At 45.5% G+C, this 25,004-nt stretch overlaps 2 protein-coding genes across 6 annotated transcripts in view; both read left to right on the top strand.

The window, feature by feature from the left end:
* The first annotated feature begins 1,003 nt into the window (after positions 1 to 1,003).
* Positions 1,004 to 19,906, top strand: eif4ba (eukaryotic translation initiation factor 4Ba). 3 transcript variants are annotated; one of them, XM_080001372.1, is made up of 15 exons: positions 1,004 to 1,034; positions 5,193 to 5,333; positions 5,711 to 5,916; positions 7,318 to 7,434; positions 7,658 to 7,712; positions 7,813 to 7,956; positions 9,249 to 9,380; positions 9,496 to 9,663; positions 9,963 to 10,272; positions 11,519 to 11,607; positions 11,909 to 12,158; positions 14,956 to 14,993; positions 17,080 to 17,209; positions 17,800 to 17,872; positions 18,753 to 19,906. In XM_080001372.1, the coding sequence occupies exons 1-15, from the start codon at positions 1,022 to 1,024 to the stop codon at positions 18,828 to 18,830; spliced, it is 1,944 nt and encodes a 647-aa protein (XP_079857498.1). In that variant the 5' UTR covers positions 1,004 to 1,021; the 3' UTR covers positions 18,831 to 19,906. The 3 variants fall into 3 exon arrangements, with proteins under 3 accessions (XP_079857498.1, XP_079857499.1, XP_079857500.1); XM_080001373.1 differs by lacking the exon at positions 17,800 to 17,872; XM_080001374.1 differs by lacking the exons at positions 17,080 to 17,209; positions 17,800 to 17,872.
* Positions 19,907 to 24,777: 4,871 nt separating this feature from the next.
* LOC307230365 (tensin-2-like) overlaps positions 24,778 to 25,004 on the top strand; it is a 30,732-nt gene continuing 30,505 nt past the window's right edge. For all 3 annotated transcript variants that reach the window (XM_080000689.1, XM_080000690.1, XM_080000691.1), the window contains exon 1: positions 24,778 to 25,004. This exon is cut by the window's right edge and continues 322 nt beyond it. The gene's annotated coding sequence lies outside the window, so the exon portion shown is untranslated.

Genomic DNA, 25,004 nt, shown 5'->3' on the forward strand with positions numbered 1-25,004 from the left:
ACAGTATGCAGTAACCCAGAACAGTGATACAGTATGCAGTACAGTATGCCGTAAGCCAGAACAGTGGTACAGTATGCAATACAGTATGCAGTAACCCAGAACAGTGATACAGTATGCAGTACAGTATGCAGTAACCCAGAACAGTGATACAGTATGCAGTAACCCAGAACAGTGATATAGTATGAAGTACAGTATGCAGTAACTCAGAACAGTGATACAGTATACAGTACAGTATGCTACATACAGACAGTAAGGCAGTGGGGCCTGTGTGAGTGTCTCAGTGCTTTTTGTTAGGACCCCTGGTGAGTTCAGCGTTGACAGTCCTTATGGCTTGGGGGAAGGAACTCCGTCTCAGTCTCTCTGTCCTCGCTGTGTGACTGCGGAGGCGCTTGCCCGACCGCAGCAGCTGGAACAGTCCGTTGTTGGGGTGGTGAGGATCCTTCATGATCCTGCGGGCTCTGCTACGACACCTCCTGGTGTGTAGGGAGGGGAGGGTAGTTCCAGTGGTACGTTCAGCTGAACGAACCACCCTCCGCAGGGCCCGCCTGTCCTGGGCAGTACAGCTCCCAAACCGGACCAACCAGCCAAACCCAATAATCGTTAAATTTGTTTTAAAATGGAAAGAAAACATAAGAAAGCATTCATTATCATTATTCACCACAAATAAATAAAATATATAAGCAACAATGAAAATATTAGACTATGAGACTAATTTAGACTAATATTTTTGTTCAGTGTCATGTGCCCAAGCCAAAGTCAAACCCCCCGCCAAAATAAATAAATAAATAAAAGTGATACAATTAATAAACAATGATTGTGCTACAAAATAAACGAATCCAAAGGTATAGTGGGAATACATTTCCATTTTCTTTTATCATACAATTATTCTCAATAAATTGGGCTGCAAAGGCAAGGAGGGGGGACGCGCGGAGAGGCTCGCCTCGCAGACAGCAATGCGCGCTCCCGATGATAAACTTGTGACGCCTACATCCGGGAACCTGGCGCGAACTCGCTCTCCAACATGGCGGCGTCAGGTGAGGTTTATGTGGGGGAACGATCCGAGTCGCTTGGGAGGGGATTTCAGAGGCTAATACCCCGACGCAACTCGGCGCGGGCGGAGTTCGCGGGGCGTCGAAGCCTCTCGGTGGCGGTCGGTGCCGCTGTCGCGAAAAAGCGGCCCCGTTTCGTCCCGTTTGTGCGCCGGTTTGCGGACGCAAGAGGCCGAGGCGAGCGACGTGCGCGACTCGCACCAGCGGCTCCTTTTCCGGCCGGACGCGGGGCGGAACGCGTCCCGGCGCCGAAACGCGGCGGCGCCGCCCGCGTCCGCGGCGGCCACCGCGGCCGTGCGTGCGCGGCGCTGCCCGTGTCGGGCCGCGGAGCTGCGTGCGGCGGCGGCGGCGGCAACGTGCTGTAGCCTCGGTGCTCGCGGTCGCGCTCGGGACTAGCTTTAGCTCGTGCTGCGGGCGCACGCGCCGTTCCTGCGAGCAGGGTATTTGGGGGGGGGGGTTGGCGCGTGCTTCCCGTGTACCCCCACCCGCCGCCGCCACCGCCGCCGCCCCACGTGTCGGTCATGTCGGCGCCGGGGTGGAAGCGACGCCACCGCCGCTCCGGTTCGCTCCGGCGAAACATGAAGCCCCACCGCTGGCGGCTCTCTCTTCCCCCCCCCCCCAAAAAAAACTTTAAGCCGCCCGCCCGCCGAACTCTGGCGCCTCTGGCGCATTTCGGGTCCTGGCGCAGCCACGAGTGCTAGGCCCTAAAACCGGGATCCGTCCCCCGGCAGCGGGCTTCTGCTGACCGGGCCCGCAGCGGGACAATGAAGAGGGCGATTCCCTCTGCGCGTCTTTCCCGTCGGTTGTTTGTGTGTCGAGTCCTCTGCGGCCACCTCGCCGACACAAATCCACGTAGAAACTATTCGCCCGGAGACGCTTTCACCCGTTCGCCGACGTGTTGTGTTTGTATGTACGTACGTACAGTCGAATTAGCGTATTGCACCTTATTGTACCGTGGCGCATTGTCATGTCGCCTGTGAATAACAAGCCCTTCTGGAAGCAGAAGCAGAACATCGGGCCAAGTACGTTTTCGTACACAAGGAATTTGGCTCGGTACTAGTTGGAACGTTGAAATGCAGACAGACGAGTAGCTTTCATGAAAGGAATTCTTAGCAGTCCAAAATAAAATCATAATGTGCTCTATGCACCAGATAAAGAAATTAAAAAGAGCCTTTAATCCAAAGATGCAAATATTGACTGGTTCTAATTTAATTAGTGCATCTTTCTGTACATGTTTAATGTGGACTGCAGCATGGACATGCCTAAAATGTCTCACAGTTTATTGTAGTTTAATCTAACTGTACATTATATTTCTACTTCAAAACTGCATTCATGCTCTCCTTCATTGATGTTTTACTTGAATTTTTGCTTCTTGACATATATTTTGTTATTTCTGGCTTTGTTCTGTACGGCCCTTGTAGTTTGCCCCTTACCATTTCACTGCACCATACATGTATGATTGCATGGAAAATATACAGATCTTTTAGAGTGGACCTTTTATGCTCCTTTTTGCACGCGTTAATATGGGTCTCTGAGGTCCTACAACGTGTTTTTGACTTTGCTGAAAAAACACTTCAGATTATTCATTAAAGCCGTTCTAACATACCCTAAATCCATTGTGTTTGTGACGCTCTGTTTAAATGGGAGGAGCCACCCTTGTGTCTCCACAAGTTCTGTGAGCCAATGGGGTTTGAGCATGGCTTCAGGGTTTTGTTGGATTTACTCCGTAACGTTAACTGATTTCACCTTATTGGTCCACCAAAATCTGTTTCTGAACAAATTGAGGTGAGAAATAGGGAATCCAGTTATTGAATCTTCACTCATATTTGATCTACAAGGCGTCATTTAAAAGTTTGTTCCGACTTTTGTTCCGACTTTCGTTGCCATTCTCTGAGCTTATGGGAGACAGACAATCTCGTGCGCTGGGATTTTGTTTCATGTAAATGTCGTGAATTAAAACCTTTTCTTCGATAAACACTTTTTGTTTTTTATTATTATTGGTTTTATATTGAGAAAAGCACAGCGAATGGGATGGGGCAGATGACCATCTCAAGTAATAGGTGACAAGTTGACGTCAGCATGTGCATAGAGAAGAAAAAAACCTTTGAAAATGGAGCGGTCGGAAGTCACAGCAATTGCTTTGTCTTTAGTTTACCTCTGACAGTTTGGCCACGTCTTATAAGAATATCCTACATTGTAAGATTATATATATATATATATGACAGAAAATAAGGAAAACCATAATGGGTCCCCTTTGATGCGAATGCTGATTTGAGTGATCAAGTTGTTTATTGAACACAATCCAGGACCATATTGTAAACAGAGTTGTCGCCGTCTGCCAGTGAATGCTTGCTTGTAAACAGTCTGTGTGTGACTGTTTTGTTTTTGTTTTTTGGGGATGTGAAAGGAATGTCCTGACCACTGGGGTTTTTACAATAAAGCTTGTTGCCAGCCCAGTGTTGTCGCACACACCTCCCAGGACCAAAACAAACCTACTCTGTGAGGCGAGTCATCCAAATCCCGTTAGTGTCTTATCTACACAGACTTAACTGGCAGATGTTCAGAAAATATTATTTTCCGATGAACTTTGTGTTACATGTATAGTGTGAATGTGTCAACACTCATGTATTTTTGAGTTAAGTGAGTGGCCCAGTTTTGCTCATTTTACCGATGGCCCTGTGGCAGTTGGAGGCCACTCCTTTTTGTTTAGATAGTGAGAACAGATCGAAACCTAGTTTGTCTTGTTCTCGCACCACATTGGCCTAGCAGTTCTCCACGAGAGTAGTATAACACTCCTTGTACATTGCAGATTCTTTATCTAGTCTCGGTTGTAGCTCGCCAGAATACTGTAACTGGAGTGTTACATGAATGGAGTGTATCCATGAATGCATCCCTGTTGGCGTTAGCACAGAATAGGGATTGTTGCAGACTTAACATGGGGCAGCCTTCTGCCAGTTTGCAAAGGATGCTTTTGAATTATCTGGATTTGAATCTTTGTAAATGATGCCATGATTTCTGTTTTTGACTGCTTGGTTGACTCAGCCACAACATTAAAACTACCACTAATATTGTGTCGCTCCCCCTCGTGCTGCAAAAACAGCTCTCTCGTGGAGGCATGGACTCCACAAGTCCTCTGAAGGTGTCCTGTGGTATCTGGCACCAAGACGTTAGCAGCAGATCCTTCAAGTCTTGGAAGTTGTGAGGCGGGGCCTCCATGGATCGGGCTTGTTGTTCCAGCACATCCCACAGATGCTCCCTGGGATCGGACCCTAACCCCACCCATCCACATGATGTAAAAGAAAATTTGATTAATCAGAGCAGGCCACCTTCTTCTGTTGCTCCATTGCTAGACTTCACTCCCCACGAGCATCAATGAGCCTTGGGCGTCCATGACCCTGTCGCCAGTTCACCGGTTGTCCTTCTTTGGACCACTTTTGGTAGGTAGTAACCACTGCATACCAGGAACAGCTCATAAGACGTGTCATTTTGGAGATGCTCTGACTCAGTCGTCTAGTCATCACAATTGGTCCTTGTCAAAGTGGCTCAGATCCTTAGGCTTGCCTATTTTTCCTGCTTCCAACACATAAATAATAAAATAAACATAAAACAGATAGAAGCTTGCAAAATGCACAGGGATAACATTTCATTGTGGAATTTTTAACAAGGGGAATCATAAATATATATTTTGTGTGACACCTCTTCCGTACACAGATGTGAAACAAGGCTCTCCGTGTGCCCCTTTCGCCGTGCCCTGCTCCTCCAAATAAAACAGCTAAAAAAGGTGTAGGGCGGGGCATGACTCGTAGACTAGTTACGATTATTTTCTGCACATAACGCATGGAGATGGTGTGATCGGGAGAGTGTCACTTGTTACATTCCATAAACAGACTTAAAATAAAACAACTTCAAATAACATAATCTAAAATAATAACTCACTGTTTTGGAGCGCCAATCACAGGCACCCCATCGCTGGTGTGCGCTTTGTCGGTTCCATCAGATGCACAAAATGCCCCCAATCACCCCCCCATCCCCCCTTCGGGAAAATTTGCATTGAACAGCGAAATTCCGATTTGACCGACAAAGTTCTGAGTCAGGTACAGCCCTAGTATTGAACATGTTTGTTCTGTTTGTGCGCCCTTCCAGCTAAGAAGAAGAATAAGAAGGGTAAGACCCTCACTCTGACTGACTTCCTGGCTGTGGACAGTGGGGGAAATGCTCCGCCCCCCAATTATCCCGCTAAGTCCACCAGCTGGGCCGATGAAACTGACGACCTGGATGGAGATGGTAAGCCTCCACAAACACATGCATTTAGAAGAAAAAAAACAAAACATTTTAGAGATTTTGAAGCAGAATCTTAATGTCGTCTATCCTCCTCCCAGACCTACAGGAAGTAATATTCTTTAAATTAGTTTTATAACTGATGCTGGTGTCTAAGTCTGGCTGTTCAAATGTTTTAATTCAGTCTACCTGTTTTCTTATATTCAATTCTGCAATGGCTCAGATTGCTTCTGATGTCAATTTTCTTTAAAACCTTTAATCTATCCAATTTTTCATACACAAGGTAGGATTTTATTTCCTCTGGGTCAAGGGAAAATAACCAATTATCGTACAGTCTCACGAAAGATATTCGCAATGAGTAATTATTGTGCATTTCCCTCCAGTCTCCACCTCCTGGCACACAGAGGAGGACACATACCGGGCACCTGCCATTGACCGCTCCATCCTGCCAACCGCACCACGATCGGCCCGTGAACCCAATATTGACCGCTCCCAATTGCCCCGCAGCCCGCCCTACACGGCCTTCCTGGGTAACCTGCCCTATGATGTCACAGAGGACTCCATTAAAGACTTCTTCCGTGGCCTGGCTGTAAGTGTCTCTAGCAGTGACACACACACATTGTAGGGTATAACAATCTGGTATTTATAGCAGTGAGAGCTTGGTGCACCCGCTTATCATAACCAGTAAGATATGACCAAATATAATGTATAAAGTCTAGTCCAGGAATTGGTTAGTTATTTGGTGCCTTCAGCTGTGACCCAATGCGCTACACTGACAATCTCAGCAAGCAGCCGCTGTTTAACCTGAGTGTTTTCAAATTGTGGTGTTTTGTCCCTGTTGACCATTGTTCTTGGGACAAGTGCACACCGGAGCACCGCTGGTGGTGTTGAGCAATAGGCACAGAGCATACAGGTCACTCTGGCTCGCTATTTCCATAAATCCATAGAGGGACCCTAATGTAGGGCTGTCAAAATTGTTTGAAGCCTTGGAGCCATCTCTTCTCTGATAGAAGGGCCATTTGCATTCATTTTGTTGATTATTTCCAGGTCTATTACCTGTTCATAATCCCTTAGTCATTACAGTTTTGTGTTTGCGTTGTGTTTACAAGCACAACCTGTCTGCGAGGCAGGGGGCTGGGCTTATTCCCATATCGACAAACGTGATTGGTTAGAGGGGAAAGGTCAGCTTCAGATCATCCAAACTGATGGCTCTCCGTTGCATCTTGCCAAACGCGGAAATGAATACGCGGAAAATAATTTTATCTAAATGATCGAGTAATTTTATTTCGACATGGAGGAAAGAAATATGCAGATTATTATCATTGTTTTATCGCCCACTAATCAAAATTGTGCTTAGAGGGAATTATTTTTACCTGACATTATGACCGGAGAGATTTAAATATGTCGGACTTCAGGAGATTTTCCTGGTCGAACAGGGCACGTTCCTCTAAAGAAAACAACCTTAAAAGTCCAATAAAGACCCTAAATATTTTTATTTTATTTGTTTCGGTGGACAGTGCCCTAATATTATACTGTCGGATAACGGTTAATGTTCGATGAACGAGGGTTGCCTATGGGTCAAAAAAAAATCTAAAGCACTTATTGCATAGTTATATAAAGCCAACTGATAAGAATAGAACCTTGAGCATTGAGCACTATGACTCGAAGATGTGTTATATATTTTAGTTTAAAATATAGGCATTTTTAAATATTAAATGGTGGTATTGCATTTTTTATGGTCTATATCTAATCCTTTTAAAAATGTAATTATTCTCTGAATTACTTGTTAGGGAAGCATAATTTTGTTTTGTCACCCAGCCTTTCCAACTATTTTGTCCACCCCCACTATCAATTAATCAGCATTCCTCTCCTACACATTATAGGTAAACTGAAACTACCGCAGTATACGTGTTGGACTCATATTGAACTGGTCGCAGTTCAGCTTCGTCCAACATTTAATGTGCTGTTCCATCATTTCCTTTGTCTCCAGATAAGTGCAGTGCGTCTCCCCAGGGAGCCAAGCAACCCAGAGAGGCTGAAGGGTTTTGGCTATGCAGAGTTTGACGATGTGGAGTCCCTCATAAGGGCTCTTAGTCTGAACGAGGAGGTAAACAACTCTATCTGCATCCTTTTTCCAAATACAAGTATGGTTTACGCTGCACTTTCATTGCTCGGTCAAACTTTGATTTACAATGCTCTAAACGCTTGCTTGATTGATATAGAAATAAAACAACTGTTTTTCTACCATTATCCCGTGCTTTGAGCTTAAACAAAGATTAGGGGTTTTGGTAATCCCTTCTAATATTTATCCCCCCTCCTTGTTTATACAGAATTTGGGAAACCGAAGGATCCGTGTGGATATCGCAGATCAGTCTAATGACAAGGGTACCTCTAATTTCTTAAGAAGGCATCACATCTTAAAGGATGCTTTGCACAAAAACCAATGACTGACCATGACTCCAATCTCCTCTTAATTGCATCTCAGAAAGAGACAATGGATCAATGGGTGGCCGGGACCGAGGTGGGCGCATGTCAGACTTGGGTCCTGACAAGACGGACACCGACTGGAGGGCCCGGCCCACTGCAGATGACGACGGACCTCCCAAGAGAGACGATGCCTTCGGGGAAAGTGAGTATATCTTTTCTATTCATTCTTGTTGAATTAAACCTTGTACAAAGATGTTTGACTAACCTGTGCTCACTATCCAGGGCTGGAACTGTAGATCAAACATAACGGTCTTCTAAAAATGTACATTCCCTTTATTACTTAAACATAATTTTGAGATGCAGCAATGCCTCTTTGCCACTAGAGGTTGTCTTTAGAAGATTCAGCAGTGTCCCATGCTTTTGTTCAGGATTTAATGACAGGACTGAAATCCCATCATCAAATCATTAGATGGGACAAGTTTTTATTTGTATTTTTTATTTTTAGGTAGTAGTCACTAAAAATGAGCAGAGTTGTATTTCCACTAGGAACTCATTTCAACTGAAAAATACAATGTGCACCTTTTAGTGTAAGGCTTAACTGAGAGGGCAAGCTACTACTAATTTGAAGTGTCTTCGAGCAAAAACCCACATGGTTGGCTTTTCTAATGTTGGCAAAGGTAATTAATTGGCTAAACTAATGACTATTACACTTTTGCTATAAAAAAAAGTGCCTACTACAATCTCATCAATGGGAAGCATGCCGAGTCACAAGTGATCCGGTTTAAGGTGAACCAGGTGATGAGTGGCAGTTGTGTGTAAAACACGTCCCTGTTTTTTTGCACTTGAAGACAACCCGTTGACACCATACAAGGAATTCCAAACAAAGTCAACATAAAAAGTCATGGCAAACAGTGCCAAGAAGAGAATCACTCTGATATTCATTGATATGCTGTCTGCTTTGACAACAGGCATGTGGGTCCTATATAAAGAGAGATATGTTTATCATTAAACACTTTGATACTGTTTTAATAAATCTTGTTAAATTGCCTGTGAGGTCTCTACTGTTCATTTTGTAAAAACACAGGTGGAGGCCACACCAGAATATTGTTTTCCTGCATGTTTCATTAATACACATACATTTTGATCATCCAAAGATCAATTTTAGATCCGATTGTTTCTGCTAATCTTGACAAAATTTCTAAGTACACTTGTAAATTAAATCGTATTGTACACATTCCTTCTTGAATGAGGCTCATTGTGTTTTGCACTGTTGTTTTGAGGTATAAATATATTATTAAGCTATGTAATGTATGTATGATATGCACAATATTGTCATGGCTAAAATAGGCCTGACTTTAACCCTGTGTTGGTATTTCATTTAAAAAACAAACAGTATGTCAACTCTTTTTGCTCCAGCCAAAGCATTCGGTAGTTCTAACTTTCGAAGTGCTAGGTTTTATAGTTTTTCTGATCAATCCGCTTTGTTGCTTGCAGGATCAAGAGACCGTTATGAATCGGACCGCTTCAAAGATGGTCCCCGACGTGACAACGACCGTTATGATGGAGGCAAAGACCGCTATCGGGAACGTTATGACGACAGGGATCGCAGGGACTACGACAGGGGAGGTAAGACTCAGGTTCTTTGTTGAACAAGTTCTGTTATGACTTGGCTTCATTCTCAACGTTTCTGCCCTCGCCAGGGCCAGTTCTCAATAATAAACGATGATTTCTGTCCCCACAGGTTTTGACTCTCGCAGCGGTGGGAGTCGTCGTGCCTTTGGCACTGGTTTCCGCCGCGACTACGATGACAATCGGAGTAGCAGTGACCGTTATGGTGGTGACCGGGAGCGTTATGGTGGTGACCGTGAGGACCGATATGAGAAACGAGATGAGCGGCGTGAGGAGAGAGGTAACGCAGTAGTCAGAGCATTACTGTCACCCTCTGTTGTGTAGTTTGTTGTCTTGAAGATTTATACAGTATGTGAGTGTTTGAGTATTCAGCAGCCTGCCTAACAGCAGACCTTCGAGAGTTCAAGTCTGCTGTTGGGTTTTTATTTTTATTATTATTATAAGCTTTCTGCATTGACATTTTTGGGTAAGTATTAATTGTAAATTCAGGGATGTAAATACGGGGATCTAATGTTTTTGTTCACTTTGTAAGCCTGATATGAGATTAACCACAAAATGTCAACATGGCCTACTCCCCAGCTCCTCTACAGAGGCCCAAGCTGAACCTGAAACCCCGCAGTGTCCCCAAAGAGGAGGAGCAGGCCGGAGGAGGAGGAGGAGGAGGAGGAGGGGGAGGAGGTGGTGGTGGTGGGGGAGGAGGACCCCCAGCCGCCAACGCCAGCTCTGGCAGCAGGGCCTCTTCCATCTTTGGTGCCGCTAAGCCAGTCGACACGGCAGCCAAGGAGAGGGAGGTGGAGGAGAGGCTGAAGAAGGAGCAGGAGAGGCTTCAGCGGCAGCTGGAGGATGACAAGGGCCGAGGCCTTGACAGAAAGCCCCGAGACAGAGACAGGTCAGAACTGCCAACTTCACATCTAATATATTTTGTTTATAATATATTTTGTTGGATAGGGTCCTAGAACTTGATCTTTTATGCTTTAAAACATGAAATTTATAAAAATTTATATGGAAAACAATCCCCACAAAAGGTAACTTATTCCACTGCAAAGGTGTAGCTAGCGGGTATCCGGGCCAAGACCTCCTCTTCCTTGCGCCTGTCATTGTTTACAGTCCGATTAGCAACTTGAGATGTAAGAATGGAGTTGGGAGTCGAGACTACATCTACAACCGGGTTGTTTCACAAGGAATACATTTAAAAAAAGCTAAATCGTCATCAGACGATAGCCGATGGGTTCCAAGATTGCATTGCGGCCGATGCGTTTCCTCTCTTGCTCTCCAAACGGACTGTAAACTATGACGGGCGCACGGAGGAGGAACCCTTGGAACCAGATATGCGTTGGCTACACTGGAACCCCAGAAATATTGGCCATTTTCTCCTAGTCTATTGTCATCAGACCAGTAGACAATGGGCTGCGAGGTGGGAGATAAAGTCAATAAACTTCATAAAATCATAAACAAGACAAAATGTTGGACAGGCTGCCACTTCCCTCCCTTACACTTAGGCGAATTGGATTTGGCAGTTCAATGCAAATATTTGGCTATTCGGAGGGGGGTGGGGGGCACGTGAGAACGGTATTAAACGGGCCCCGGGACAGAATTATTAAAGACCGTAGTATCCATAAACTCAGATGTTATGCAGATCGATAAGCAGTATCGGTAAGAGTAGTAGTACCGTTAAGATTTTAACGATAAGCAACCCTACTTATGCCCCGTTCCTCCATGCCTGCTCCTGGTTCCTCCAAATAAAAAAATATTTTTAGTTTTATTTGGAGGAACGGTGCACGGAGAGCCATGTTAGGATGCAGTCGATTCACACACACAAAAATATATTTAATTCCTCATTGAAATGTTATTTCTGTGCATTTTTAAGCTTCTATTTGTTTTGTCCTGTCATCGTAATGCTCACTGACTCTCAAAAAAAGAAGAAAAAAAAAAAAAAAAAAGGCTGCTTGACTTGGAGATTCTGAGTTGATTGGCAGGTTTCCGGCTGATGATTCGGCTCATCGGCTTGCAGGGGGCAGCTCTGCTTGCACTTGAACTTCCTCTAAATGTTGAAGCGGCAATGATAAGAACAAGTATGGCCATCTGCGTTTGATAGTAGATATTTTGGTGGCTGACCTCCTGCTTCCTTTCTGCAGGGACCCAAGCTGGCGGAATGAGGAGCCTCCTGCCGAGCGATCCCGCACGGGAAGTGAGTCATCACTGCCAGGAAGCACCTCCGGGAGAGGTATGTTATGAAAAGATGAGCGGAGTAAAAAGATTTGCATCATATTTGCATTCAGTTCAAACACTATGCCCAAATTGAGTCTTACAAAGGTGGCAGAATTGACATTTACGGAAATGAATAGCCAATAATTGTATTCCTAGCTATTCTAAAGAATAAAATTAGAAAATATTGAATAAAACTGGAATAGGAATTTTGCTTTGTGAAGAAAATATACACATTTCTAACTTTTCTTTCGGGTCTCCAGTGAAGGTGTTTTTTTCCTTCGTTTTTTTTACAAATTCACTTTCCCACCCTCCTCCAGGGTCAAGGCGTAGAGAGAGCGAGCGATCAGTGGAGAACGAGGTGTTCAGTGGAAGGGAAGATGACTCCTCATCCCCAGGGACCTCCCCGCGGCCCCCTTCAACCAGCTCCAAGGAGCCACTGAGGGTGATGCCTGCTCCCCCCCCGAAGGAGAATGCCTGGGCTAAGCGCAGCGTGGTCAACGCAGGCAACAGCGAGGGCGACGGGCGAGCCCCAGTGTCCCCCAGCAGCACGGCTCCACCCATGCTCAGGTCAGAGAACCGAGCGACCGGACGGTGTTTACTCTTTGCCCTTGTGGCGCGGTAGATGCACTTTTTGAACCGATGCTAATAATAAGGACACGCGTACCGAACGGTCAAATTGGGAGGAGGGCGGTGGGAGTGCTCACTTTCAAATATTTTGAACATAATGACAGAAATTCCATATCATAATCATAGTGTTATCAGGGCCCTGCCTAATTCAAGGTCAATTTAAATGATTAAATTAAACTCTGCGCTTGAGCAGTATGGAATTCGTGGACCTAAAATGTGGTCCGTGGAGCTCTGAAGTGGACATATTGTAAAATATATCATTTTATTGAGTCGCAGCACAAACCAGAACAGTTCGGTAGTGAATGTTGAAAACCGGGGACGGAGCAGGCTCGCACTCAGGCAGTCCACGGAGCCCGGTGCTCAAGCTGCGAGAAAGGGAGCTCAGGGCTCTGCGCCTGAGTGGCTCCACCCATGGTTTTCAACATTCACTACCAAATTTCCCCGGTTTTCACCCTATTTAAAATATTATTTTGCTTGTTTTCATTGCTTACATAGACGTCTATCATGTTCTGTCCCACTTATTACCCATCCAAATAAAAACAAACAATACACCACCAAACAGAAGCGATAATAATGACTGTCCCCTCATCCTGATGGAAAGGCGGTGACGTATGCAGACGTCTACAGTGAGGTAATGAGGTGGCTCTCTTGCCTGTTTTTCCTGTGGGAAAGCAAACTTGTTCTTAAATGGTTCGCAAGTTGTGCCAACCAGAACTAGGTTGGCTTCGGTGGAAAAGGGGGAACTGAGTTACTTTGCTCGCCTCTGTGGCACTAAACCCCTTTTATTTCATTTTTTGGCCAAATTGTCACTTGGAAGGTGTCAGATTTCACAATCCTTGGTGCGATTTTCATTTGGTTCATGAAAAGGCAGCACAAGTAGAATTATAGTTGTAGCATACTTGCTACCCCGGTTCAGGCGGAATGACGTAGAGGGACGCGGGTTTGGCTGAAGGTTTGCTGGCACACCAGGTTTCATTTGTTTCAAAGCAGACACAGAAACGAGTCTTTTCCCGGTGGCAGTTGTTGAACGCTCAGTTCAGGAGCGCACCCTCACGATTGCTGCCCTGTGTGTCTGGAAAATGTCCCAGCTGCCGTCATTGTCCAGTCCGCTCAACCACAGTAGACACAGCTGATACTAGAGCGGGGGGGGGCGCGTCAGTCCACCACGCTGACTTCCTCTTGCCTCCCGGCACCGGCTTGACCACGCTAACCACTTGACCAATGAACGAGCTTATTTCTTTTAACGGAACAAAGATTTAACATTTCCAAGCGTTTTGGAATTGATCAAATAAATGTTTATTTTTACAGTGCTAAACAAAGTAGGCTATGTTAAAACAAAATTAAACAGAAGGGCATCGCCTGTCCATTGTCAAATAAAATTGAATTTAACATTCTCAGATATTAAATGTGTACAATATAACATTAAAGTGTGGTAGTGTCAATAAAACAAAATCAAATAGGTCTGCATTGCCTGAAAGGGATCAAGCCAAAATGTGCTGTTCTGGGAATCCCTGTTAATTCTACTTACATAAAGAAACAAACAATAAATAAAAATGTCTGGCCTGTTTTCAGTTCTTCATGTTCACCGTCTCCGGTTTAAGACACGAGGGGACAGGGCGTGGCTGTTTGCAGCATATAACCACGGAGCGCAGATTCAACAACTTTTCGGACTGTTCTCAGGCGACAATGATGTTAATAATATATATTTTAGGGCTGCGGGAACAAAATTCCAATTAATTAAAATTGCCATTGGGTTGTGTCTTTTCTTTTATAAATAAATGTATTCTAAATGTTGGGCTTATGTTAGCAAATCAGTGCACATGTGACGAGCAATAAAGTTCAATATAAGTTCAGAGTTTGTGGCACAGTGAAATATTCCTGGTGAGGTGTACGAAGTCGGCGGGGACCCTCTCTCCTCCGCCTTGTCACTGTGTGTACACGGGAGCATGCATCTTTGATCAGAATGTCCAGTAATTACACTGTGGTGATGAAAGTGGGAAGTAAACCTGACCATCACAGACAAAATGTTCTTTAGTGCCGAGGTTCCGAAACATCGGCTCGCAGATATTTTTCAGGTGACCTGCAATCTGCTCTGCAGCAGCTGGAAACAGAGTAAATGAAATACATTGAGTTTTTATTTGCTTTAAGAGGAAAGATCACTGCGGAATCATGCGTAACACCCCCACCCCTACTAAGTTTGAGCATTAAAAATGTCAATATTAAAAATAGAAAGCATACAGATTAGAATGGGATAAGGCAGGAATTTCTGCAGCTCTCATATTTCTCTTTAGTTTACATTTTCTTTTATTCAGTGTTTAATGTAAAGCCATGAGAATGGACTTAAAACTGTTCATTGAGAATTATCTTTATTCAATATATATATACTGATAATTATTGACATTGGTCAATATACAAAACATCATACTTCATAAAATCATAAACAAGACAAAATGTTGGACAGGCTGCCACTTCCCTCCCTTACACTTAGGCGAATTGGATTTGGCCCATACAACACTGGTTGGAAGGCGTCAGAAAAATTATTGCTGTGTAAAAGAATCAGAAAAAGCTTGAATGAGGAGACTAGAGCTCGGTCGGAGCTACAGAGCCCCCACCCTCCATCGTAGTCACTTCCACTTCTGTATTGAATTTCATGTTTCTGTGAGGAGTGCATTGTAAACACTGTGGTTAAATTTCAGTTTTGCAAATCTTAACTCAAGCATTTTGTCTTTGTCTGCAGCTCCTCAAGTTCTGCAGATGAAAGAGGATCTGGAAAGGGTAAGGTTCACTAATACCTGGAGGAAGACAAGGAGCCGTTTGGGATCGTGGCCTAACAGCGTTACGTTGCTAAACCCTAGACTTGAAATGAGGTCTTTAATTCTGTCAGGTCATGTCCCTGAAGCGCCGTCAGAACCTTCTGTCATTTCCGTGTTCTTTGAGGTTTCAAGATGGCGGTTTACACGGAACTCTTAACTGAACTAACATAAAACTGTTCCAAAATGACGTTCACTTTGGGATGAAAATTGTGGCCAAAGTAGGTTTTTTCTCATGCACACTGCCCCGTCCGTCAGCGTCAGGGAACTCGATGGTCAATGGGGCCAAAGTTTCTCCTCAGCTTGGATGACTGTTTTCTAAAAGTACATGGAAATACATTCATAAATTATTGGACTACAGCAATAGAAATCCATTCGTCAGCATGTTATCTCCTGTGTTCTAGGTCCTAGGTTTGAGAGTTTCAGATGGGTGTGGCTAAATAGAAACTTGTACCAAATCTCACAGAGTAGAGTTTAACCGGTTAGCCCTGCGGACACACCAGGGGGTCCACGGTGCAGTCTGTGTTTGACCAGCTCAATTTTTAAGCTTAAGTTTTACCGGAAACTAGACTTGAGACAAATCTGTAGATGTAAACCATGTCATGTAACATAGCTCCAAAGTCAGCGATTTTTTTTTTTGGGCAAAAGTAAACGGCTGTTACTGTTTTCAAACAGGTCCCTCGACCTCTCACATCCAGATATCTGAATGAAATTGGGCTCATTTGAACCACAGGAGTCTCATTACAGCCACGTCAGCCACATAGGGTGTGTCAGCTTCAGGGTCCTAAACACACCCTTTTCTGCATGCGGTGCTATGTTACTTTGACCTTGTTTTATTTTTCCTGTTTCTGCACACCGTGTTACCTAACCAGTGATGGAATTAAAATTAAAAAAATGGGCATGACTACGAAGCGGAGACTCTTCTGAATCCAAAGAGCCCGATTGCCTTCATGTGTGATGAAATATGGCCTCGTATTTACCACTTCAATGCGATGACAGCATTTAAAACTTGACCTCTACTTTATATAATGACCTATAGTGACCTCTAAGACAACCACAGCCATAATATAAATATATTGTAATATAAATAATAAAAAATATAATATAGCAATCATGTCTAGACACCATTCTGCAAATGTATGGGATGTCCAGGTACATTGAAGATTAGTGGGGTTTTTTGGGTTTTTTTGTTGTTTTTTTAACTCATTTTCAGAAAATAGTTGTCATCCAATCGTCATAATCACACAAATCTCCAGTTTTTAAAACGCTGTTGATGCTGCATCACATTAAGTTTCTAAAGTTTCTCTAAGTTCTAAAGTGTTTCTCATGGTTTCCAGGACTTTATTCACAGTTTTTCCCCCCATTCTCGAGTGGTCAATGGCTAGAAAGTGTACCAAAGCTGTGTAATTAATGGTATAAAACCACAACTTAGTGCAGCAACTAATCACACACAATTGAGGGCCAATCATTAGGGGGAGTATAATGTTCAAAGCCCCTTCACACTCAAAATATTACATTTTATCAGGTGCAATTGAAATGTTTTTACCTTTTTACCTCTTTTTTTGATAGAGATTGCTATACAGTGTCCAGCTGCATCTCAAATGATTCCTTATGGTCTCAGCTTTCTGATGGTGTAAGGCATTGTATGTGGCACCAACTGCTGACCTCCACCCCCACCCCACCCCTGGACTCTGCCCCACCCCACCCTTCACTCCCCTAAGAAAGGGGCTCCAAGCTTAACAGTTTATGGATGTTTCATGTTTCGAATTTTGTCGTTCTATGAAACAGTTTCCAAAGAAATTGCCCTTTCATCAAAAGCAGATGCTTTCAGGGAAGTAGAGGGAAGCGGGTGTCTCTCCACGCACCACCCAGCCTGTTCTCCATGAGGGGGGGGGAACCTACCGACCCGCCCGTTGACCTGCTTTAGCATTAACCAAGCCTTCTGCTCATGCTTCTGTTGCCGTTGTGTGGTCTGGTGTGCTGCGAGTGTAGTCCCTGCAGAAAATCCATGGAACCCTCTCCCTCAACTGTCCTATGGCCTATCCTTACAGATGAGAATAAGACTGATGCTGGGCGTCGGGACTGGGGGCCCCCAAGGGGGCGAGGGGGGCCCACGGGTCCTGGAGCTGGGCGGGGCCGAGGAGAGGGGCCCAACAGAGACCATCGGAGAGAGGCCGACAGGTCAGCCAATCGAAGCCACAAACATCAAGCAGGCAAATCTCGATGCGGCGCGCACAGGACGTCTGTGCGCGCCGCAAGATGCTCAGCTCTGCCGCTGATTGGTCGGTTCTAGTCAAAAAGGGAGGGTGCAATATTTGGCTTACCTTGTTTCCTCCTTGTCGTGAGACGATCACAGTTGTAACTCCTAAAGAGCTTCAACATTTGTGTTAAACTGCGGTGACGGCATCGCTGTGCAATGTTGCTCATTTGGTGTAACTACACTTGGTAACAACAAACCCAAAATGCAGTAAGTGCTTTCCTGCCCGGCAACGCCTTTTTGTGATCTGCTTTCCATTATCTCCGAATTCACAAGCTCACCAGAGCGGTCTGTCGGGTAATGTTTTGGTTTGAAGCAGAAGTGTGATTGTCTTTGCATTACATCGTCCTGTCAGAGCGGCAGTTAATATTCCAGGAGGTTTTTCTCGGGTGTTTTGGGCTCCGTAGGTCTTTCACTGTGGAATGATGTTTGTGTGAACTCTTGAGGAAGCTTTAGCCCTTCAGCTCTCGGCCCAGTCAGCGACGCTTAACCTTAGTGTCCGTTCTGATTGTAGAAAGGATAACAGAAGAGACCGAGACTCCAGAGCGCCACCAGAGCCAAAGAAATGCGAAGAGACTCCAACCCCTGTGAGTCCTGAGCTGAGTGACGTTAATGTCTGACTCGCCCCAACTCCCCCACCCCTCCCTTGTACGCTTTGGTCTCGTCCAAAGACCCCCCCGGGCCCCCGCCGTAGCCTCCCCCACATGTACACGTTAGTGGTCCGGCCCGCGCTCCCCCTGGTTTCCTGAAACGGTTGGATGTGTCCTGGAGAGCTGGATCCAGCCTCCGCATGGAAAACCCTGCCTCCACCGCCCTGTGTGACTGCGGCTCCGACGGCTCCGTCTTTTCCATTCACTCAATCTAGTTTTGCCTCCAGCTTTGGTACCGATTCTGCCAGGGCTTGTCAAATTGAGTTTCAGCCTGGATACTTGCTCGCATATATATTTTACATTACCCCCGACTGTTTTCCTGACGCGTTTTTTTTTTTTTTTGTTTTGTTTTTTTTTTCTCTCCTCTCCTCTGGTTTTGGAAATGTAGTCACTGGCATCGCATGTTTTGTTTTTATTTGTTTGCTTCAAACAAACAAATATAAATTGTATTTTTCAATTCCGTTGGCAAAGGCGGGAGCGCTCTTTAACCTATACAATATGCCGACATATAATACAAAATACGGTAAGATTAAACAACATATATGTTCCCCGTAGTTGTCATCGGGGCCAAGGGATTTTAAGGAAGGTTTCTCAACGTATCCTTTACATTTTCCAAAAGCCGAAATTGCGGAAAAATCGTGACGTGAAGAATCAGGAAAAAAGGTGTGTAACATGGAATGTGTGCCGAGTGGGAAACGGACTGAAACTCAACTTGACACCAGTATGATCCTTTTTCAAACCGTCGGTTTGCTCATGAACACAAGTACAAATTGTACTGATGGGCATCTTGATTGAATCTGTTTGTTCCTTTTTGCAGAAGTTCAGCTCAGCCAGTAAATACGCCGCTTTGCTAATGGATGGAGACCAAGCCGACGAGGCTGAAGATGGTGAATAAAGAGAAAATGAGAAACGGAGCGAGCAGGAAGAGGAGAAAACAGCAAATGGAGAAAAATCATCTTAAATCTGGAATAGGAGTCTCTTGGGAGGACATCCCTCTTACCCCCCCCCCCATCCCCACCCCCACCCCCACCCATCACCTCCCTGCCCCCGCCCCCTATCCTCTTCTCCATGTTGAGGACTTTTCAGTTTATAAAATAGTCACATGCTGGACTTGTTTTTAAATGGAAAAATGGGATAGCTGATACATTGGAAGAACAAAAAAAATATTAATTAAAATTTGAATTAATTGTAATAAATAAATGGAAAAGTGGGGAAAATTGAATTTGTATATTTCTGGGTCATGGGTGTGGTCAAGATTGATCTTAAAGCAGGTGATGTAGCTAAATGGGAGGTTGTTTTTTTTTTTTTGTTTTTTTTTTGTTTTTTTTGCTTGAACTTGCATAGCTGTCAGTAACGTTGCCTAATTCTTACTCATTTATGACCCATTTATTAGAGAAAAAAAACCATTTAATATGCAATGATTTGTCAATGAAAGATTGTGGTAATTAATTTGCAAACTATTTGCCAATCGTTCAACAAATCCCTAAGTATAGAGTTTTTTTTTTTTTTTTGTTTTGTTTTTGTTTTTTTAAACCTGTTTAAAGCACAGGCTCCGGCAGGGCCGTGCACCGCGGCACGAAGGGAAGACCTTGCATGCGAGAGCAGAGTTGGCAGCTGTTTGGGGACGCTCACCCGGAGAGTCACGTGCCATCGTCAACTGTGGTCGTGATGCCGGAGCCATTCTGAACCCTGTGCTGCAATAATGGCACCAATTAAAGGGCCGTCTTTCTACCCACCTAATATACAAAACACTGCTGTTAAAATGATTCACCCTTCCTGCAGTGAGGAGAACATGAGAACGTCTAGGTTACATAGGAGAGGCTTTGGGGATTACATTAACTTGTCTTCCAATTTGTAATAAATTGGGTTCATCATGTACATTCATAAGGTATGTGGTCATTGTATATCCATGGATTACTGGGTGGATTTCCGACCAAAGGTTAAACGAGCATAAACAAGTGAAATATATATTACTCAAAAGCAAAACTGGCCTGGTTTTATTTTATTTTTTTAAATCATTCACATACAATTACATAGGTAAATTGGTTTTGATAATTTTTTCCCGGTCATTTTAAATGCTCGTTCCAACATTTCCTGAATTCATTAGTTGCGTTGTATTGATTTAACCAGTTCTGTGCCCGTTTGGAACGGGCTGCATTGTAGGAGCGGGCGGATCGATATGGAAAGCGTCGATACGAGCAGCGCCCCCCGTCTCGCTTTGAAGATCGATTCTAGCGTTAATGGGATCGACAACAAAAAAAGGATCCGTCTCAATACATTTTCTCACTTGCAACCGGCCGCGAGTCGCTGTCCATTCCTCCGAACAAAGCCAATAACTTTTGAGCGATTCCAGCCCAAGTGTTACTTGGTGTCGGATCGAAACCAAATTTTGCGCTGTGGTCCACCCCTACTCCGTTGGGAACGGGCTACAATGCAGGCGTCAGGGTTAGGGCCACACCACCGGCGTACATGCGCCGCAGAGCGTTTCGAACACCTCGGCTGCAGGAGGGCGGAGCTACCACTGGCGACGAGAGACAAGCTAAATTTTACTTTATGCAAATGAGCAGCACCGGGCGATAGCCAATAGGAGGGGAGATACGCTGCGACGGCGCAGTTCCTTGGAATTTTTAATGAAAAATGTCCCTTAAATCATCGATTAAAATAAGCAACACGTCATTTTGTGTCTCTCCGATAGAGATAATTCTTTAAGGGACGGATGGACAGACTAGTTGCGTCTGAAATGTCTGAAATGTTTTCAGCGCCCCCGGCAGAGCGGACACGCCCACAAACACCAGTGGCACAGAAGGAGCGTCGCTGTGACAGGAGCATAAGTGACACAGCGCTGAAGCCCCGCCCTGCTGCTGCACAGAGCGGAGCAGCTCGCTGTTCGCTTGTTTTTAAAAGTTTATTAATTTTACACGTGTCGCTTGTCCAAATTGCACCAAATTTGACACTGCACGTCCTTGGGTCCCCAGTAATACACCTGCCAAGTGTGAAGTCGATCAGATGAACAGTTGTTGAAATAATACATGCGTACGTACGTACATACATACATTCATACATACAGACGTACGTACATACACACAAACGTACATACATACATGCATACATTCATACATACAGACGTACGTACATACACACAAACGTACATACATGCATACATTCATTGACGTACGTACATACAAATGTACATACATGCATACATACATTCATACATACAGAAGTACGTACGTACATACGTACGTACGTACATACATACATATGTCTATACAGACATGCAGACGTACACACATGCATATGTTCATACAGTACATACATATGTACATAGTGTACGTACATACATATGCACATACAGACATACAAATGTACATAGATACATGCATACATTCCTACATATATACAGACATGTACATATGTGCTTTGTGTATGTACATACAAATGTATGTACATACACAAAGCACATATGTACATACATGCATACAGCCTTATACATACACACGTACATACATTCATACATACAGACATACATACGGAAGTACATATATACATACATACAGACATCAATACCTACATACATACGGAAGTACATACTGTATATACATACAGACAAGCGTATATACAGATGTACATACATACAGACACACATATGTACGTACGTACATACATTCATACATACAGACATACAGACATGTACATACAAATGTACGTACATACAGACATACAGTACTTACAGAAGTACATACATTCATACATACAGACGTATGTACGTGCATACATACAGACGTATGTACATACATATGTTCATACTTTACATACATACGGACAAACATACATACAGATGTACATAAATGCATACATACGCATGTACATACATTTGTTCATACATACATTCAGTACATACATACATGGAGACATATATAGACAGACAGACATACAGACAGACAGATTTCTTTCTTTATAGTTGGATATCTCACGAATGAACACTTTAGTTCAGTAGTTGTTCATGGGCTGTGGATGTGCCCGTCTCCCGTGAATCACAGCACGAGGAATTCAAGTCTAAAATCCCCTTTTTATTTTTAACTTCACTTCACTGTTCCCCTGGTGTGGTCCCCAAAAGAGACACCTTTTACAGTGTTTCTTCAGCCAGATCACTCCCAGCCCCCTGCTGAGGGCCGGTCTCAGGGTGCCAGCTGCTCGGGGTCCTGCTGGGCCTTGCTGCTCCCTCTCACACACGCACACGCACACACACGCACACACACACACACACACACACACACGCGCACACACACACACACACACACACACACACACACACACACACAACGATGCACATGCAGCTTAAGGACAGGATTCTTGCAGAAACGGCAACATGTTGGAGGCTGACAGGCAGGAATGCTGACTGACCAACAGGTTGTCCGTCTAAATGTGTGTGTCTGCGTGCGTGCGTGCGTGCGTGCGTGTGTGTGTGTCTCGTCTGTCTCTGTGTGTTGTTATGGGTTTGTTTACATACGTCCCCGCAGCCTAAGTGCGCAGTAGTGTTGTTTCATCCTACAAGTTCACTCCACTCGCTGCATTAAGTTGGGGATCAACAAGCCTCAACCGCATGCTGCTCCCTGGGCACCACCGAGGGTCCGATCTCACAAGTAAGACCCGACGTAGCAGAGACGGGGACCTCTCCATCCGATCACGTCAGCATTTCATGCAGCTTTCTTTTTCAACACTCGGCCCTGGGGAGCCGGGTCACTCTCGGCGAGGGCGCACGCAGCTCTTAAGCCCCGTCGTAAGTCGAGTTACTCAATCGTTCCAAGTTTTGTCTCAGGCCAAAGCGTTATGTAACCAGCAATGTGGCTAATAATAAAAGACGGTGTCACTCACGCGTAAAAAAAGGACACTGCAACGATAAAGGATCCAGGAGTCAGCGTTTGCAACGTTTCGGGAACAGTTGCAAATAACAACGAAACCCTTCATTTCGTGAGTCGTCAGTTGAGATGAATCGTGAATGGATTTGTTTATTCCTCCCGGCCCCTAAATCAGTGCGTCAGTCAGTGTGTTGGTATCACTAACGCGTTTAACAGCCCCCATTAACGGACGCCTAAGCAAACACCGGGGTCAGGTGGAGTTGATTCGCCCGTGTAGTGGTTTGTGCTTGGCCGTCGGTGCGACCGCTCGCTGCCTCACAGGAGTCTCAGCGAGGATGGATGCAGATGACTGCACACTGTGAGGCCTGTGTTCACCCTGCCCCCGTGTGGACCAGCAGCTGGTTCTCACAGGAGGTCCCCCCCACCCCGATCCTCTCACTCCACATATCAGTACGTGCTGGGGTGGGGGTGGGGGTGGGGGCCCTCATTGGGACATGAGCTTGGACGTACAATCGCACGCACGCACGCACGCACGCACGTACGCACGTACGCACGCACGCCCTTACGCATGCACGCACGCACGCACGCACGCACACACACACACACAGCCATCGCTGTAAATCTGTTGCTGATGCTCGCAGCGCTTCCCGTGGCGCTCTACAAATGAGGGCTAATTCGATGATTCGGTTCAATTTCTCAAATTATTATCAGCAGATATTTGTTAGTTCTGGCGCCTGGAATTCTCCAGAAAGACTTCAAGGATTTCAAGGATCGTTACATAATTTTAATTAGTCACAGATTTGTCACCCTTTTAAATCCATATTTTCTGCAGGGCCATGGTTTGAGAAAGACGTTATTGTTCAATATTTTTGCTTTCAGATGCCTGTGTGTGTGTGTGTGTGTGTGTGCGTGCGTGTGCGTGCGTGCGTGCGTGCGTGCGTGAGTGTGTGTGCGTGTGCGTGTGCGTGCACATGTGTGTGTGTGATGTGATGGGGTGTGATGTGATGCAGGGCGCAGAGATGTGAAATGTAAGAACAGAGTCGATCATTGTTTTTGTTTAATCCGGAGGGGATCCGGCGAGGGAGGGGAGGACAAATGGAAGAACCACCAGTGTGGAGTGTTGGAGAGCTCCGATGGCAGCCTTTCAAACCCCAAAGTAGACGCCGGGAGAGATGATACACGACGCATGAAATGCAAACGGAATTGAGGGAGGGAGGGAAGAAGGAATTTTAGAAAGTCTCCCGAAAGTTGTGAAGCGGAACGACCCCGGGGAGGATTAGACGTCAGTGTTGTTGTCCCCGTGGGAGGATTGGTAATGATTGCACCGGCGGAAGACGCACACACGGGCGCGCGCACACACACACACACAGGTTAGAGATACTGTTTAGGAACACGTTTTCTTGAGACACACCAGAGGGAACTGCGTCCGATGAGCGTCCCCTCCTCCTGGACAAACCGACGCTGAGGGCGTTTGGAGAGGAAGCGCTATCTAATCTTTCCCTGATGAGAGGGTTTGGGGAAGAGGGGAAGGGCCTGACATCAACGAGGCAAAACAGCTGCCCCCCTTCTCTCCTGTGGAGAGAGAGAGAGAGGGAGGAGAGCCGGATGGAGTGAGGGAACGAGGGAGAAGTGTGGAGGGTCTGTGAGCGCAGAGCGGGAGAAGAGCGCTCGGGCACAGGGGGGGGGGTCGGAGGGTCCGCGGCGGCCGGAGAGTCGGGGGGCGAGGGATCGGCACGTGGGAGGGGAGGAGGGGGGGGGGGGGGCAGCGTATGTACGCCCGCACGCTCCCGGGGGTGAGGGTAGCCCAGGAAAGGGTGTAAGGGGAGAGCGGGGAAAATGTTTCGGGGAAAGAGCGGCGAGCCCGTGTGAGGGGAGAGCGGGAGAGAGAGAGCGAGAGAAGGAGAGGGAGAAGGAAAAGGAGAGGGAGAGGGAGAGGGAGAGGGAGAGGGAGAGGGAGAGGGGGGCTGTAAGAGGAGACGGGACGGAGCGAGCGTCTTGTCCGGGGAACTTTAAAAGACAGGCGACTCTGAAGAGTGGAGAGCGAGCCGAGGCGCCGGAGAAGAGGCAGCATGAGCGTCTCCAGGACAACGCCGGCGGGATGGAAACACAAGGGGGCTCATGAGGAACGTCAGGAGCTGAAGTGAAGGAGAAGAAGAAGAAGAAGGCGAAGAAGAAGAAGAAGAAGAAGAAGAAGAAGAAGAAGAAGAAGA

Source organism: Zeus faber, assembly GCF_960531495.2.
Source record: "Zeus faber genome assembly, chromosome: 5".
Lineage (NCBI taxonomy): Eukaryota > Metazoa > Chordata > Actinopteri > Zeiformes > Zeidae > Zeus > Zeus faber.

What these genes read in the sequence shown, in the direction of transcription:
- eif4ba (XM_080001372.1), top strand. An exon ending in CAGGGACTACGACAGGGGAG is followed by an intron (nt 9,381 to 9,495) that starts GTAAGACTCAGG and finishes CTGTCCCCACAG; the next exon opens with GTTTTGACTCTCGCAGCGGT. An exon ending in AGGAAGCACCTCCGGGAGAG is followed by an intron (nt 11,608 to 11,908) that starts GTATGTTATGAA and finishes ACCCTCCTCCAG; the next exon opens with GGTCAAGGCGTAGAGAGAGC.